This window comes from Entelurus aequoreus, linkage group LG06 (genome assembly GCF_033978785.1).
Source record: "Entelurus aequoreus isolate RoL-2023_Sb linkage group LG06, RoL_Eaeq_v1.1, whole genome shotgun sequence".
NCBI classification, from domain to species: domain Eukaryota; kingdom Metazoa; phylum Chordata; class Actinopteri; order Syngnathiformes; family Syngnathidae; genus Entelurus; species Entelurus aequoreus.
Window position 1 is genome coordinate 36,062,884 of NC_084736.1, and position 17,668 is coordinate 36,080,551.

The following is a 17,668-nucleotide window of genomic DNA, read 5'->3' on the forward strand; positions in this document are numbered from 1 at the left end:
TAAGTGTGTGGGAGTAGTGATATGTGTGTCTGTGTGTGTGTAGTGATGTGTGTGTGAGTGTAATGAAATGTGTGTGTGTGTGTAGTAATGTGTGTGTGGGTGTAGTGATGTGTGTGTGAGTGTAGTGATGTGTGTGGATGTAGTGATGTGTGTGTGTAGTGGTGTGTGTGTGTGTGTGTGTGTAGTGACGTGTGTGGGTGTACTGATGTGTGTAGGTGTGGTGATGTGTGTGTGAGTGTAGTGATGTGCGTGTAGTGATGTGTGTGTGGGTGTAGTGATGTGTGTGCGGGTAGTGATGTGTGTGGGTGTAGTGATGGGTGTAGTGATGTGTGTGTGTGTGTGTAGTGATGTGTGTGTGTGTAGTGATGTGTGTGTGGGAGTAGTGATATGTGTGTGTGTGTGTGTGTAGTGATGTGTGTGTGAGTGTAGTGATATGTGTGTAGTGATGTGTGTGTGTGTGTGTAGTGATGTGTGTGTGGGTGTAGTGATATGTGTGTAGTGATATGTGTGTGTAGTGATGTGTGTGTGGGTGTAGTGATGTGTGTGTGTAGAAAAGAGATGAAGTCAGTTGATGTTGACAAGTATTGGTGTTTTCAAAGAGAACATGAACAAAGATGGACGTCTTCATTTTATCATAAAGAAGATAAAAAACATTCTGGGGTAGAAGAAATAAAGCTGATGTCAGCGTTTACTGCACTTGTCAGCCAACAAGTCCTTGGTTCAAGTCTTCTTACCTGCAGCAGATGTGACCAGGAATCTTTGCTATGACCAAGAAGAAGGGGGAAAAGAAAAAGAAGAAGAAGAAGAAGAAGAAGAAGAAGAAGAAGAAGAAGAAGAAGAAGAAGAAGAAGAAGAAGAAGAAGAAGAAGAAGAAGAAGAAGAAGAAGAAGAAGAAGAAGAAGAAGAAGAAGAAGAAGAAGAAGAAGAAGAAGAAGAAGAAGAAGAAGAAGAAGAAGAAGAAGAAGAAGAAGAAGTCAGTCCATGGTGATGTGTCCAGAGTAGGTGGTGAGCAGCAGCATGATGGAGAAGCCAGTCAGCAGACCTCCATTCTGGATGGTGAAGGTGAGCAAGAAGCTGCTGCCACCTGCGTCTTCTTCTTCACGACTCACCTCGTTCATCTCAGGGAACTGACCATGAAAATAACAATTCTTATATCATTATATCCTCTATTACACTTTCTTATTACAATATACGGGGCGGTATGGCGTAGTGGGTAGAGCAACCGTGCCAGAAACCTGAGGGTTGCAGGTTCGCTCCCCGCCTCTTACCATCCAAAATCGCTGCCGTTGTGTCCTTGGGCAGGACACTTCACCCTTGCCCCCGGTGCCGCTCACACCGGAGAATGAATGATGAATGAATGAGTTGTAAATATGAATGATGGGTTCTCACTTCTCTGTGAAGCGCTTTGAGTGTCTAGAAAAGCGCTATATAAATCTAATCCATTATTATTATTATTATTATATACAAACTATGTTGTGCCAAAATAAATACATTTTAACTCAATTAATAATAAATAATGATAATCATGATTAGAGATGTCCGATAATGACTTTTTTGCCGATATCCGATATTCTGATATTATCCAACTCTTAATTACCGATTCCGATATCAACCGATACCGATATATACAGTCGTGAAATTAACACATTATTATGCCTAATTCTGTTGTGATGCCCCGCTGGATATATTAAACAATGTAACAAGGTTTTCCAAAATAAATCAACTCAAGTTATGGAAAAATGTGCCATATTCATTATTGAAGTCACAAAGTGCATTAATTTTTTTAACATGCCTCAAAACAGCAGCTTGGAATTTGGGACATGCTCTCCCTGAGATAATCCTAATACCCACTACAACTATGGGAAATACTATACTTTGACTTTCACAAAGTGCATTATTTTTTTTAAACATGCCTCAGAACAGCTACAAAAACAATGAAGGCACACAGCTTCAGTCCAGAGTATACTACAGTAATAAAATAAAGAATAACATAGTCCTCCTTTAGTGCTAGACTGCCTGGTATACTGTGCAACAGGAAATTATAAACTGTGCTCAATCTGCCCTGCTCTAACGTATTTGTATGAGTAACACAAATGTGCTGCAAGCTAGTGGTGAGTGCTTGAAGTGGCCTAGCAGTCAGCCAGAGCTTCTGAAATGCTGCGTTGAGACAGGGCACCTCTGTTCACTGCAAGCTGCAAAGTGTGTGCCATGCAGGGCAGACTAGCCATACCAAACTCCACCGTAGCTTTGGCCATACTGCGTGCGTTGTCCCTGACCACAACATGGGCTTTCGCCTTGGTGTGGTTTTTGTTGTATTTTTGTTTTTCTCGGCGGAGTCTTTAAGCGACAATTGTGGGGTACTACTTTTTTTCGGTGTTTGCTTTTCATCCATCTTCCGCTTGTATTCATCGTGTATCTCCTTATGATTCTTGAAGGGGTGGCAGATCAAATTGCTTGTATTAAAGGCCTACTGAAACCCACTACTACCGACCACGCAGTCTGATAGTTTATATATCAATGATGAAATCTTAACATTGTAACACATGCCAACACGGCCGGGTTTACTTATAAAGTGCATTTTTAAATTTCCCGCGAAACTTCCGGTTGAAAACGTCTATGTATGATGACGTATGCGCGTGACGTCAATCGTTGAAACGGAAGTATTCGGACACCATTGTATCCAATACAAAAAGCTCTGTTTTCTTTGCAAAATTCCACAGTATTCTGGACATCTGTGTTGGTGAATCTTTTGCAATTTGTTTAATGAACAATGAAGACTGCAAAGAAGAAAGCTGTAGGTGGGATCGGTGTATTAGCGGCTGGCTGCAGCAACACAACCAGAAGGACTTTGACTTGGATAGCAGACGCGCTATCCGACGCTAGCCGCCGACCGCATCGATGATTGGGTGAAGTCCTTCGTCGCTCCGTCGATCGCTGGAAACAGGTGAGCACGGGTGTTGATGAGCAGATGAGGGCTGGCTGGCGTAGGTGGATAGCTATTGTTTTTAGCATAGCTCTGTGAGGTCCCGTAGCTAAGTTAGCTTCAATGGCGTCGTTAGCAACAGCATTGTTAAGCTTCGCCAGGCTGGAAAGCATTACAATAGAAAAAGGAGAGAGTGTGGAATCCAATGAGCCAGCTTGTACCTAAGTTACGGTCAGAACGAAAAAAGAGGCGTCCTGCACTGCACTCTAGTCCTTCACTCTCATGTTCCTCATCCACGAATCTTTCATCCTCGCTCAAATTAATGGGGTAATCGTCGCTTTCTCGGTCCGAATCGCTCTCGCTGCTGGTGTAAACAATGGGGAAATGTGAGGAGCCTTTCAACCTGCGACGTCACGCTACTTCCGGTACAGGTAAGGCTTTTTTTTATCAGCGACCAAAAGTTGCTAACTTTATCGTCGATGTTCTCTACTAAATCCTTTCAGCAAAAATGTGGCAATATCGCGAAATGATCAAGTATGACACATAGAATGGATCTGATATCCCCGTTTAAATAAAAAAAATTCATTTCAGTAGGCCTCTAAAGGCCTACTGAAACCCACTACTACCGACCACGCAGTCTGATAGTTTATATATCAATGATGAAATCTTAACATTGCAACACATGCCAATACGGCCGGGTTAACTTATAAAGTGCAATTTAAAATTTCTCGGGAAATATCCGGCTGAAAACATCTCGGTATGATGACGTTTGTGCGTGACGTCACGGATTGAACGGAAGTATTGGGACACCATTGTGTCCCAATACAAACAGCGTCTGTTTTCATCGAAATATTCCACAGTATTCTGGACATCTGTGTTGGTGAATATTTTGCAATTTGTTTAATGAACAATGGAGACTGCAAAGAAGAAAGTTGTAGGTGGGATCGGTGTATTAGCGGCTGGCTACAGAAACACAACCAGGAGGACTTTGAGTTGGATAGCAGACGCGCTATCCGACGCTATCCGCCGACCACACCGATGATCGGGTGAAGTCTTTTGTCGCGCCGTCGATCGCTGGAACGCAGGTGAGCGTGGGTCGTGAAGAGCAGATGAGGGCTGGCGTAGGTGGAGAGATAATGTTTTTAGCATAGCTCTGTCGAGGTCCCGTAGCTAAGTTAGCTTCAATGGCGTTGTTAACAACAACATTGCTAGGCTTCGCCAGGCTGGACAGCATTAACCGTGTGGTTACAGGTCCAGGGTTTGGTTCGGTGTTTCCTGATAGTAGAAGTAATAGTAGTGTTGATCTTCGGTCTATCCTTCCAGTGAGGGGCTTATTTCTTCTGTTTCTATCCGCAGTTAAGCACGATGCTATCACGTTAGCTCCGAAGCTAAAGTGCTTCACCGATGTATTGTTGTGGAGATAAAAGTCACTGTGAATGTCCATTTCGCGTTCTCGACTCTCATTTTCAAGAGGATATAGTATCCGAGGTGGTTTAAAATACAAATCCGTGATCCACAATAGAAAAAGGACAAAGTGTGGAATCCAATGAGTCCTCTCACCTAAGTTACGGTCAGAGCGAAAAAAGATACACCCTGGCGTCCTGCACTGCACTCTAATCCTTCACTCTCACTTTCCTCATCTACGAATCTTTCATCCTCGCTCAAATTAATGGGGTGATCGTCGCTTTCTCGGTCCGAATCGCTCTCGCTGCTGGTGTAAACAATGTGCAGATGTGCGGAGCTCTTCAACCTGTGACGTCACGCTACTTCCGGTACAGGCAAGGCTTTTTTATCAGCGACCAAAAGTTGCGAACTTTATCGTCAATGTTCTCTACTAAATCCTTTTAGCAAAAATATGGCAATATCGCGAAATGATCAAGTATGACACATAGAATGGACCTGCTAACCCCGTTTGAATAAGAAAATGTCATTTCATTAAGCCTTTAAAAGGAAGACGTCTTGGTTCCTCCTCGCATAACCAACTTTTTGCAGTCATTGCAAATTGCCAGTTTTTTATCCGTCAGAGACACTTTAAAATAATCCCAAATCATAAACATGGTGTCATTAGTCAGTCACAGAGCGAGCTCGCTTGTTAGCCACGGCTACAGCACCGGCAACAACACACTCTTGTTGTTGTTATGCTCCACTCGCGGAGGTTTGATGAGGTCATCAAGCGTCGCCAGTAGGGATGATACTCGAAACCGGTTTTCCCGGTTGTTCGATAAGAAAAGAACCGAGTCCTCGGACTCGAATCCCTTTTTGAGAACCGGTACCCGTTATCGAGACCACTATAGTAAAGAAAAAGAGTTGGTTCTTTATTCGAATCCCTCGGAACGAATCCCGTCCCGACCAGAAATGCTCCGTGAGACATCACAAGAAATGACGTCACGTGGCTCAGTCATTAGGCGCAGATAGCGAAAGTAGGAAAAAAATGGACGGGAAAAAGCGCTCCAAGGTGTAATAAAGTTCAAAACAAAAGGTATAATCCAATGAATAACTTTACTGAGAGATTTGAGCAGGGTACAAACACATGACGAACACTTTTACGACCAACCGGAAACATAGCAACCAGGCTAGCAACACACTTCCTTTACGGCAGCTGTCGCAACGTTCTTCAAGCAACCGCAGCACATACATATATATACAACATATCTCCCTTTTTTAACTTTTGTTTTTCTTTCCTTGTAAACAAAACAAAATCACACTGTATATGTGTTGTCTGTCTAATTATAAATAATGCAGACGAGGCGTGTTGGCTGAGTTCTTGACGTTTACTTTCACAGCGTGCTCATAACCTCATTCTTAGCTGCTGGGTGACGACATGCAACAACACTTTTCGGGGCTACCGTGCATGCTCGTCACTCCCGTTGCATGCAGGGTAGTGTAGTTATATTCCCTAGCTCATAACATCTTTCCCCCTATAAAGAAATAATGTTAACTCAATAAAGTGTATTTCTTTTTTTAGCTTTAACTTTTCATTTTTTAGCATTGTAACCACATTTTCAAACAACTTTTCTCTTCACAGAATTTTCTTTCAATAAAGAAATAAAGTGCAAAAATGTCAAAGCATCATAACAAACCGTTACAGTGCAGAATTGCACTTTTTGGAGAGCTGTATTATTTTCAGTTTTGTGCCCAAGGGACTGATTTTATTTAACACTATATTATTATTTATACACCTATAGTGATCACAGAGACAGGTTGTTTTTGTGTTACTGTATATATTTGTTTTTCTGAAAAATCCCACTTAATATACTTTGGGTAACAACAGTCAATATTTATTTATTTTATTTTATTTTTTTAGGGGGGCAACAGTCAATATTTATTTGTTTATTAGATTAAATTGTTTTCTTATATAATAAAAGTGAGCTTTTGTTAAACCAAATATTGTGTGTTTTTTTCCATATACAACAACCTATCTGGACTCGATAAGAGAATCGATAAGGAATCGGTTCGATAAGAGGATTCGATAATAGGCTCGAACTCGATAATTTCTTATCAAACATCATCCCTAGTCGCCAGTAAACCTCTCGTGCTGCAGTCGTGCTGCAACTCCTGTGCTGTGTGTGGGAGAGGGGAGGGGCTTCTGACTGGGAGACGCAACTGCTCTGTGTCCCGCTCCGTACAGCAGCGTTTTAAAAAGTCATTAATTTTACTTTTTGAAACCGATACCGATAATTTCCGATAATACATTTTAAAGCATTTATGGGCTGATAATATCGGCAGGCCGATATTATCGGACATCTCTAATCATGATATATCATTTTAAATAAACTGTCAATAAAATCAAAGTGCAAATAAAAATACATCTTCACCACTTTAGTCATAATTTTTGCGCTTAAGAAACTTCTCTATGAATTTCACTCCAGACTTTTTCTGTGTGATGTTGTCATTACTGCCACCTGTGGTGTAAAAGTGTACTACACCTGAGTACTTGTGTGATGTTGTCATTACTGCCACCTGTGGTGTAAAAGTGTATTACACCTGAGTACTCGTGTGATGTTGTCATTACTGCCACCTGTGGTGTAAAAGTGTATTACACCTGAGTACTCGTGTGATGTTGTCATTACTGCCACCTGTGGTGTAAAAGTGTACTACACCTGAGTACTTGTGTGATGTTGTCATTACTGCCACCTGTGGTGTAAAAGTGTATTACACCTGAGTACTCGTGTGATGTTGTCATTACTGCCACCTGTGGTGTAAAAGTGTATTACACCTGAGTACTCGTGTGATGTTGTCATTACTGCCACCTGTGGTGTAAAAGTGTATTACACCTGAGTACTTGTGTGATGTTGTCATTACTGCTACCTGTGGTGTAAAAGTGTACTACACTTGAGTACTTGTGTGATGATGTCATGACTGCCATCTGTGGTGTAAAAGTCACGCACAGGCATCCTCCATAAAGGGATACACCCCTACCAGGAGGATCGTCATACTTTTTCGAGTGACCGCCGATGATGATGAAAAGTGTATTACACCTGAGTACTTGTGTGATGTTGTCATTACTGCCACCTGTGGTGTAAAAGTGTACTACACCTGAGTAGCACAGCTGAGTAACAGGATGGTTAAGAGGCAGTGTTACTGTTCAAAGTGTCCTCACCATGTCTGCCAGGGCGATGTAGAGGAACATACCCCCTGCCAGGGCAAAGATCCAGTTGGGGGAGAAGCTGTTCCCGGCCAGGATGCCAAAGCCCATGCCCAGGTAGCAGCAGCACGCCGACAGGAAGTTGAAGAAGAGCGCCTGCTGGATGCTCATGCCGGCGTTGAGCAGGATGACAAAGTCCCCTGGAGGACAAGGTGAAGGTGAAGGTGAAGGTGAAGGTGAAGGTGAAGGTGAAGGTGAAGGTGAAGAGCAGACCCTGAAGAGGTGAGGTGGACCACTCACCCAGCTCGTGGGGGAACTCTTCGCACAAGATGGCCACCGAGGTGCTGATGCCCTGGAAGACGGAGGCGGTGAAGGAGGCGCCGATGGCCAGGCCGTCGATGAAGTTGTGCAGGCCGTCACTGAGCGTGATCATCCAAGCCAGCGTGCCGATGTCCGAGTAGGCCGTCCCCTTCAGCCAATAGCAGCTGCTGCCCCGCCCCCCGCCGTCTGCGCTCTGAGCGTCCTGAGAGGAGCAGGGTCAACTTTGGGGAACAGTGCTGGGCAGCACACCTTTCTACCTGCTGCGTCTGGGAGGGTCGCAGCATCAGCTCGCCCTCACCCGGCTTGCTCGCCCCGTGACCTCCGACCTCGCCGTTCTGCTGAAGCTTCTCTCTCTCGCCCTCCTCCATGTCTCGCTCGCCCGCCGAGTACTGGCTGTGTCCGTGACCCTGTTGTTTAAGTATATGTGTGTGAATGCTACAAACATTCACTTTTCTACACCACAACTCATCTATTTATTCTTCTACTTCTTCTTCTCCACATTTTGGTGTTCTCCCCATTCAAAGCGTTCCAACTTCAAACTGTTCAGCCTATTCGGGAATCGCAGGCTTTCCCTTGAAAAATTCAAAAAATTCCCAGATTTCCCAGAATTCCAGGTTTTCTGGGACATTTTTCCCATTCAAAATGAATTGGCCATTTTTCAAACTTCCACCGTTTCCACCATTTCCAAATTTTTCAAACTATTCAAACCATTCCACCTTCAACACATACCACCTTCAACACATTCCACCATCCTGGACATTTAAACTTCCCTTTTTCCTAGTTAAAAAAAATCCAGGATTTTCTAGAATTCCTGGTTTTCCAAATCCCTATTTCCACCCTTTTATCTGGCGACTACTCCTTCCACATTTTCCAACCCACTTCAACCGTTCCACTGTCAAAAAGTTCCTCTTAATCAGGACAAAAAAACAAAATTGATTTTTGAAGTGGAAAAATTCCCGGTTTTCCCGAAATTCCTTAATATATTTTTTCAATTGAACATTTTACTACTTCAACATTTCTTGAACGATTAGAAAAATTCCAACATCATCCATTTTAGCTCATTCAGACCATTCAAGTTTTGGACCATTTTCCAAAAAATTCTCGCTTTTCCCAAAATTACCAAATTTTGGAGAAATTACCATTGATATCAATGGGACATTCTTCAAAGTTCCACAACATTTTTCATCTGATTCAAACCGTTCCAACTTCAAAATCTTCAGCCTGTTTGGGAATGATGTGCTCTACTTCAACTATCAATCCATCCATCCATCCATCCATTTTCTACCGCTTGTCCCTTTTTGGGGTTGCGGGGGGTGCTGGAGCCTATCTCAGCTGCATTCGGGCGGAAGACGGGGTACACAGGGCCAACACAGATAAACAGACAACATTCACACTCTTCTAAACAAAACTGCAGGATTTCAGTTCAAATTCAGCATTGGAGCATTCACACACATTTAGTCACTATTATTGTTGTTACTTCTGCTTGCATCTAGTCACTATTATTGTTGTTACTGCTGTTTGCATCTAGTCACTATTATTGTTGTTACTTCTGCTTGCATCTAGTCACTATTATTGTTGTTACTTCTGCTTGCATCTAGTCACTATTATTGTTGTTATTTCTGCTTGCATCTAGTCACTATTATTGTTGTTACTTCTGCTTGCATCTAGTCACTATTATTGTTGTTACTTCTGCTTGCATCTAGTCACTATTATTGTTGTTACTTCTGCTTGCATCTAGTCATTATTAATGTTGTTACTTCTGCTTGCATCTAGTCACTATTATTGTTGTTACTTCTGCTTGCATCTAGTCACTATTATTGTTGTTACTTCCGCTTGCATCTAGTCACTATTATTGTTGTTACTTCTGCTTGCATCTAGTCACTATTATTGTTGTTACTTCTGCTTGCATCTAGTCACTATTATTGTTGTTACTTCTGCTTGCATCTAGTCATTATTAATGTTGTTACTTCTGCTTGCATCTAGTCACTATTATTGTTGTTACTTCTGCTTGCATATAGTCACTATTATTGTTGTTACTTCTGCTTGCATCTAGTCATTATTAATGTTGTTACTTCTGCTTGCATCTAGTCACTATTATTGTTGTTACTTCTGCTTGCATCTAGTCACTATTATTGTTGTTACTTCTGCTTGCATCTAGTCACTATTATTGTTGTTACTTCTGCTTGCATCTAGTCATTATTAATGTTGTTACTTCTGCTTGCATCTAGTCACTATTATTGTTGTCACTTCTGCTTGCATTTAGTCATTATTATTGTTGTTACTTCTGCTTGCATCTAGTCACTATTATTGTTGTTACTTCTGCTTGCATCTAGTTACTATTATTGTTGTTACTTCTGCTTGCATCTAGTCACTATTATTGTTGTCACTTCTGCTTGCATCTAGTCATTATTATTGTTGTTACTTCTGCTTGCATGTAGTCACTGTTATTGTTGTTACTTCTGCTTGCATGTAGTCACTGTTATTGTTGTTACTTCTGCTTGCATCTAGTCACTATTATTGTTGTCACTTCTGCTTGCATCTAGTCACTATTATTGTTGTCACTTCTGCTTGCATCTAGTCACTATTATTGTTGTTACTTCTGCTTGCATCTAGTCATTATTAGTGTTGTTACTTCTGCTTGCATCTAGTCACTATTATTGTTGTTACTTCTGCTTGCATCTAGTCACTATTATTGTTGTTACTTCTGCTTGCATCTAGTCACTATTATTGTTGTTACTTCTGCTTGCATCTAGTCACTATTATTGTTGTTACTTCTGCTTGCATCTAGTCACTATTATTGTTGTTACTTCTGCTTGCATCTAGTCATTATTAATGTTGTTACTTCTGCTTGCATCTAGTCACTATTATTGTTGTTACTTCTGCTTGCATCTAGTCACTATTATTGTTGTTACTTCTGCTTGCATCTAGTCATTATTAATGTTGTTACTTCTGCTTGCATCTAGTCACTATTATTGTTGTTACTTCTGCTTGCATCTAGTCACTATTATTGTTGTTACTTCTGCTTGCATCTAGTTACTATTATTGTTGTTACTTCTGCTTGCATCTAGTCACTATTGTTGTCGTTACTTCTGCTTGCATCTAGTCACTATTGTTGTTGTTACTTCTGCTTACACCTAGTCACTATTATTGTTGTTACTTCTGCTTGCATCTAGTCACTATTATTGTTGTTACTTCCGCTTGCATCTAGTCACAATTATTGTTGTTACTTCCGCTTGCATCTAGTCACTATTATTGTTGTTACTTCTGCTTGCATCTAGTCACTATTACTGTTGTTACTTCTGCTTGCATCTAGTCACTATTGTTGTTGTTACTTGTGCTTGCATCTAGTCACTATTATTGTTGTTACTTGTGCTTGCATCTAGTCACTATTATTGTTGTCACTTCTGCTTGCATCTAGTCACTATTATTGTTGTCACTTCTGCTTGCATCTAGTCACTATTATTGTTGCCACTTCTGCTTGCATCTAGTCACTATTATTGTTGTCACTTCTGCTTGCATCTAATCACTATTATTGTTGTTACTTCTGTTTGCATCTAATCACTATTATTGTTGTTACTTCTGTTTGCATCTAATCACTATTATTGTTGTTACTTCTGCTTGCATCTAATCACTATTATTGTTGTTACTTCTGCTTGCATTTAATCACTATTCTTGTTGTTACTTCTGCTTGCATCTAGTCACTATTATTGTTGTTACTTCTGCTTGCATCTAGTCACTATTATTGTTGTTACTTCTGCTTGCATCTAGTCACTATTATTGTTGTCACTTCTGCTTGCATGTAGTCACTATTATTGTTGTCACTTCTGCTTGCATCTAGTCACTATTATTGTTGTTACTTCTGCTTGCATCTAACCACTACTATTGTTGTTACTTCTGCTTGCATCTAACCACTACTATTGTTGTTACTTCTGCTTGCATTTAATCACTATTATTGTTGTTACTTCTGCTTGCATCTAATCACTATTATTGTTGTTACTTCTGCTTGCATCTAGTCACTATTATTGTTGTTTGTTCTGCTTGCATCTAGTCACTATTATTGTTGTTACTTCTGCTTGCATCTAGTCACTATTATTGTTGTTACTACTGCTTGCATCTAGTCACTATTAGTGTTGTTACTTCTGCTTGCATCTAGTCACTATTATTGTTGTTACTTCGACTTGCATCTAGTCACTATTATTGCTACTTCTGCTTCCATCTAGTCACTATTATTGTTGTTACTCACCGTGTGCTTCGGCTTGAGGAGCATCTTCAGGACCTTCTCGGTGAAGAAGAAGAGGTAGAAGCCTCCAAAGACCATGGCAGACTTGGACACGTAGAAGTTGACCATGGGGTCAAAACCGAAGGCCTGGAGATGAGAGTGTGTCTCAGGTGGTGACCACAACAGGTGTGTCCAGTGTGTGTGTGTGTGTGGGACTAGGGACTCACTATCACCTCCTGAGGACAGAGGTGGTACTACAAGATGTGGCCTACTGTGAAGGCGGGGATACCAAATCTAGTACTGAATCAGGTCAAATCCAACATTGCCATGTTTTGGGAACTGGGGTCACTTCACACTTGGCGATCACTCCAGCATCACTGAGAGCCAAACTACCTCAAGGCAATGTTGCCATTTGACATGCCAACAAGGAATTTGGGTGGAAACATGGAAGTAGACTAGCTTGATGCTAACATACACTATATTGCCAAAAGTATTTGGCCACCTGCCTTGACTCACATATGAACTTGAAGTGCCATCCCATTCCTAACCCATAGGGTTCAATATGATCATGTCATGTTGGAAAAGGAAGGGGCCCGCTCCAAACTGTTCCCACAAGGTTGGGAGCATGGAATTGTCTAAAATGTTTTGGTATCCTGGAACATTCAAAGTTCCTTTCACTGGAACTAAGGGGCCAAGCCATACTCCTGAAAAACAACCCCACACCATAATTCTTCCTCCACCAAATTTCACACTCGGCACAATGCAGTCCAAAATGTAGCCTTCTCCTGGCAACCTCCAAACCCAGACTGGTCCATCAGATTGCCAGATGGAAAAGTGTGATTCATCACTCCAGAGAAGGCGTGTCCACTGCTCTAGAGTCCAGTGGCGACGTGTTTTACACCACTGCATGCCACGCTTTGCATTGGACTTGGTGATGTATGGCATAGATGCAGCTGCGCTACCATGGAAACACATTCCATGAAGCTCTCTGCGTACTGTATGTGGGCTAATTGGAAGGTCACATGAAGTTTGGAGCTTTGTAGCAACTGCACTATGCTGACCTCTCTGTCAGTTTACGTGGCCTACCACTTGGTGGCTGAGTTGCTGTTGTTCCCAAACTCTTCACTTTTCTTATAATAAAGTTGACTTTGGAATATCAATCAATCAATCAAAGTTTACTTATATAGCCCTAAATCACGAGTGTCTCAAAGGGCTGCACAAGCCACAACGACATCCTCGGCTCAGATCCCACATCAGGGAAAGAAAAAACTCAACCCAATGGGATGACAATGAGAAACCTTGGAGGGGACCGCAGATGTGGGGACCCCCACCCCTGGGCAAGTGGATCTAGCATAATATTGTGAGAGTCCAGTCCATAGTGGATCTAGTTAATATTGTGAGAGTCCAGTCAATAGTGGATCTAGCATAATATTGTGAGAGTCCAGTCCATAGTGGATCTAACATAATAGTGTGAGAGTCCAGTCCATAGTGGATCTAGTTAATATTGTGAGAGTCCAGTCCATAGTGGATCTAACATAATAGTGTGAGAGTCCATTCCATAGTGGATCTAACATAATATTGTGAGAGTCCAGTCCATAGTGGATCTAACATAATAGTGTGAGAGTCCAGTCCATAGTGGATCTAACACAGTAGTGTGAGAGTCCAGTCCATAGTGGATCTAACATAATAGTGTGAGAGTCCAGTCCATAGTGGATCTAACATAATAGCGTGAGAGTCCAGTCCATAGTGGATCTAACATAATAGTGTGAGAGTCCAGTCCATAGTGGATCTAGTTAATAGTGTGAGAGTCCAGTCCATAGTGGATCTAACATAATAGTGTGAGAGTCCAGTCCATAGTGGATCTAACATAATAGTGAGAGTACAGTCCATAGTGGATCTAACATAATGTTGTGAGAGTCCAGTCCATAGTGAAACTAACATAATAGTGTAAGAGTCCAGTCCATAGTGGATCTAACATAATAGTGTGAGAGTCCAGTCCATAGTGGATCTAACATAATAGTGTGAGAGTGCAGTCCATAGTGGATCTACTTAATAATAGTGTGAGAGTCCAGTCCATAGTGGATCTAACATAATAGTGAGAGTCCAGTCCATAGTGGATCTAACATAATAGTGAGAGTCCAGTCCATAGTGGATCTAGTTAATAGTGTGAGAGTCCAGTCCATAGTGGATCTAACATAATAGTGAGAGTCCAGTCCATAGTGGATCTAACATAATACTGAGAGTCCAGTCCATAGTGGATCTAGTTAATAGTGTGAGAGTCCAGTCCATAGTGGATCTAACATAATAGTGAGAGTCCAGTCTATAGTGAATCTAACATAATAGTGAGAGTCCAGTCCATAGTGGATGTAACATAATATTGTGAGAGTCCAGTCCATAGTGGATCTAACATAATAGAGTGAGAGTACAGTCCATAGTGGAGCTAACATAATAGTGTGAGAGTCCAGTCCATAATGGATCTAGTTAACAGTGTGAGAGTCCAGTCCATAATGGATCTAGTTAATAGTGTGAGAGTGCAGTCCACAGTGGATCCAACATAATAGTGTGAGAGTCCAGTCCATAGTGGATCTAACATAATAGTGTGAGAGTCCAGTCCATAATGGATCTAGTTAATAGTGTGAGAGTCCAGTCCATAATGGATCTAGTTAATAGTGTGAGAGTGCAGTTTATAGTGGATCCAACATAATAGTGTGAGAGTCCAGTCCATAGTGGATCTAACATAATGGTGTGAGAGTCCAGTCCATAATGGATCTAGTTAATAGTGTGAGAGTCCAGTCCATAATGGATCTAGTTAATAGTGTGAGAGTGCAGTCCATAGTGGATCCAACAGAATAGTGTGAGAGTCCAGTCCATAGTAGATCTAACATAATAGTGTGAGAGTCCAGTCCATAATGGATCTAGTTAATAGTGTGAGAGTCCAGTCCATAATGGATCTAGTTAATAGTGTAAGAGTGCAGTCCATAGTGGATCCAACATAATAGTGTGAGAGTCCAGTCCATAGTGGATCTAACATAATAGTGTGAGAGTCCAGTCCATAATGGATTTAGTTAATTATTTGTTTACTGTTTTTAGTTAGTTATTTGTTTACTGTTTTTAATGTAACCTTGCTGCTGCCCTCTTGGCCGGGTCTCCCTTGGAAAAGAGATCTTTGATCTCAATGGGATTTTACCTGGTTAAATAAAGGCTAATAATAATAATAATAATAACATAATAGTGAGAGTCCAGTCCATAGTGGATGTAACATAATATTGTGAGAGTCCAGTCCATAGTGGATCTAACATAATAGAGTGAGAGTCCAGTCCGTAGTGGAGCTAACATAATAGTGTGAGAGTCCAGTCCATAATGGATCTAGTTAATAGTGTGAGAGTCCAGTCCATAATGGATCTAGTTATTAGTGTGAGAGTGCAGTCCACAGTGGATCCAACATAATAGTGTGAGAGTCCAGTCCATAGTGGATCTAACATAATAGTGTGAGAGTCCAGTCCATAATGGATCTAGTTAATAGTGTGAGAGTCCAGTCCATAATGGATCTAGTTAATAGTGTAAGAGTGCAGTCCATAGTGGATCCAACATAATAGTGTGAGAGTCCAGTCCATAGTGGATCTAACATAATAGTGTGAGAGTCCAGTCCATAATGGATTTAGTTAATAGTGTGGGGAGTCCATTCCATAATGGATCTAGTTAATAGTGTGAGAGTGCAGTCCATAGTGGATCCAACATAATAGTGTGAGAGTTCAGTCCATAGTAGATCTAACATAATAGTGAGAGTCCAGTCCATAGTGGATCCAACATAATAGTGAGACTCCAGTCCATAGTGGATCTAGTTAATAGTGTGAGAGTCCAGTCCATAGTGGATCTAGTTAATAGTGTGAGAGTCCAGTCCATGGTGGGGCCAGCAGGAGGAGATCATCTTGAGGATATTTATGGAATATTTAGGGGCGAGGAAATTTCAGGACTGGATTTGTTACACAGGTGGCATCTTATGACAGTTCCATGCTGGAAATCACTGAGAGCGGCCCATTCTTTCACAAATGTTTGTAGAAACAGTCACCATGCCTAAGTGCTTGATTTGATACACCTGTGATTAGTGATTCTCATCATTTGGATGGCTGGACACCATACTTTTGGCAATATAGTGTACATTGGCTACATGCTACTTTTTAGCATTGGCCATTTTAGGGTACTGAGCACTGGGAGAATTCCCTTGGCCACTACCTCTGGGATGAGCTGAAACAGGACGTTGGAGTAGAGCGTGCCAATGGCCAGCGCTATGAAGAAGAGCAGCAGTCGCTTGTAAAAGGTTTTCTTCATGAAGGGCACCACGCTGGCCCCCACCAGCGAGCACAGCGAGATCAGCGTCACACACAGGATGCCATAGCCCCACACTGACACACACACACACACATAGAGAGAGAGAGAAAGAGAGAGAGAGTGCGGTTAGTCAGTCAGATGAACCACCACCTGAGGGGGGAAGAGATGAAGAATCGGATCCAGTCCACCTTGCTTCACACACAACATCATTGTTCATTTCACCCCTTAGCTGGAGAGAAGGTGTCATTAGAGTGTACGCACGCACGCACGCACACACACACACAAAAAACAGTGATGCTTTTGTCCATCATGGTCCAAACTATCCTTGAACACATGGAGGTTCCTTTTTTATGCATTCTAAATCAGAAATCAACTCTAGCAAGAGTCAGCTGACAATGGCGCTAATAGAAGTCGCTCTAGTCCACCTATAAAGTCCTCTAAAAGCCTCCATCAAGGTTTTATATACACACTGTAAGTATACAGAATATGTAGTATCTAGTAAAGTTTATACTTCTTCCCTTTACCCTTTTGAGATATGTTTAAATCAATTTTATTTTCTTAATTCAATTTTCTTTTCTTTTTTGTAAAATAATAATATTGCCATTGAGCACAAGACTATTCACTGGAGATATGTATGTACAGTATATGATGTACTACATGATATGGAACTGACTATGACATGCTCAATAAACAACCTTAATAACATGTAATATATACATAATGTAAGTATACATGTAGTATCTAGTAACATTCATAATAACATGTAATATATACATGATGTAAGTATATATGTAATGTAGTAACATTCATAATAATATGTAATATATACATATTCTCATCATTTTAAGTACCGGTATTAATTTTACAGACGCATCACAATGCTCACTTTCCCTTCAACAACAACAAGACTACTAATCATGACAGACTTGATGAGGGACAACAAAGACTACTTTGGGACAAATGATGATCCAAAAACTTCTATTATTGAGCATGGAGGATGATCTACAAGTTTTAGAAGCATCTTTAGTCAAACACTAAGCATCATGTAGCAGTATTGCTAAATGCTAAACAAGATATCCAAACATAATAAAACAATCACTTACTGTACGATGTCTGCGCTCAGTGGGATAAAGACTGTTGGGATGTTTATATCTTCCCCTTTACATCAACATTTCATCATCATCTGTACTACAAACAAGTGTTTTTTGGTGTTTCTGGCCATCTCCAGGTCTAAGTTGGGTGTCAACGTGTGGGTTTAAGTCCACAACCTTCTACTATCCAGGTGAGAGAC

The 17,668-nt window shown here is 41.2% G+C and overlaps 1 protein-coding gene across 3 annotated transcripts in view; it reads right to left on the reverse strand.

Annotated features, from left to right (window-relative positions):
- Positions 1–388: 388 nt before the first annotated feature.
- The window catches only part of slc39a14 (solute carrier family 39 member 14), a 44,355-nt gene continuing 27,075 nt past the window's right edge, over positions 389–17,668 (reverse strand). The window contains exons 5-10 of one of the 3 annotated variants that reach the window (XR_009826536.1): positions 12,073–12,195; positions 8,087–8,236; positions 7,809–8,031; positions 7,524–7,708; positions 735–1,127; positions 389–655 (exon numbers count right to left, since the gene is read on the reverse strand). Coding sequence is in view for 2 of the 3 variants with exons in the window: in XM_062050662.1 (XP_061906646.1) it covers positions 975–1,127; positions 7,524–7,708; positions 7,809–8,031; positions 8,087–8,236; positions 12,073–12,195; positions 16,282–16,451 (1,004 nt within the window). In the remaining variant the exon portion in view is untranslated. Of the gene's footprint in view, positions 1,128–7,523; positions 7,709–7,808; positions 8,032–8,086; positions 8,237–12,072; positions 12,196–16,281; positions 16,452–17,668 lie in introns of all 3 variants that reach the window. The other 2 variants (XM_062050662.1, XM_062050663.1) reach the window with 2 other exon arrangements.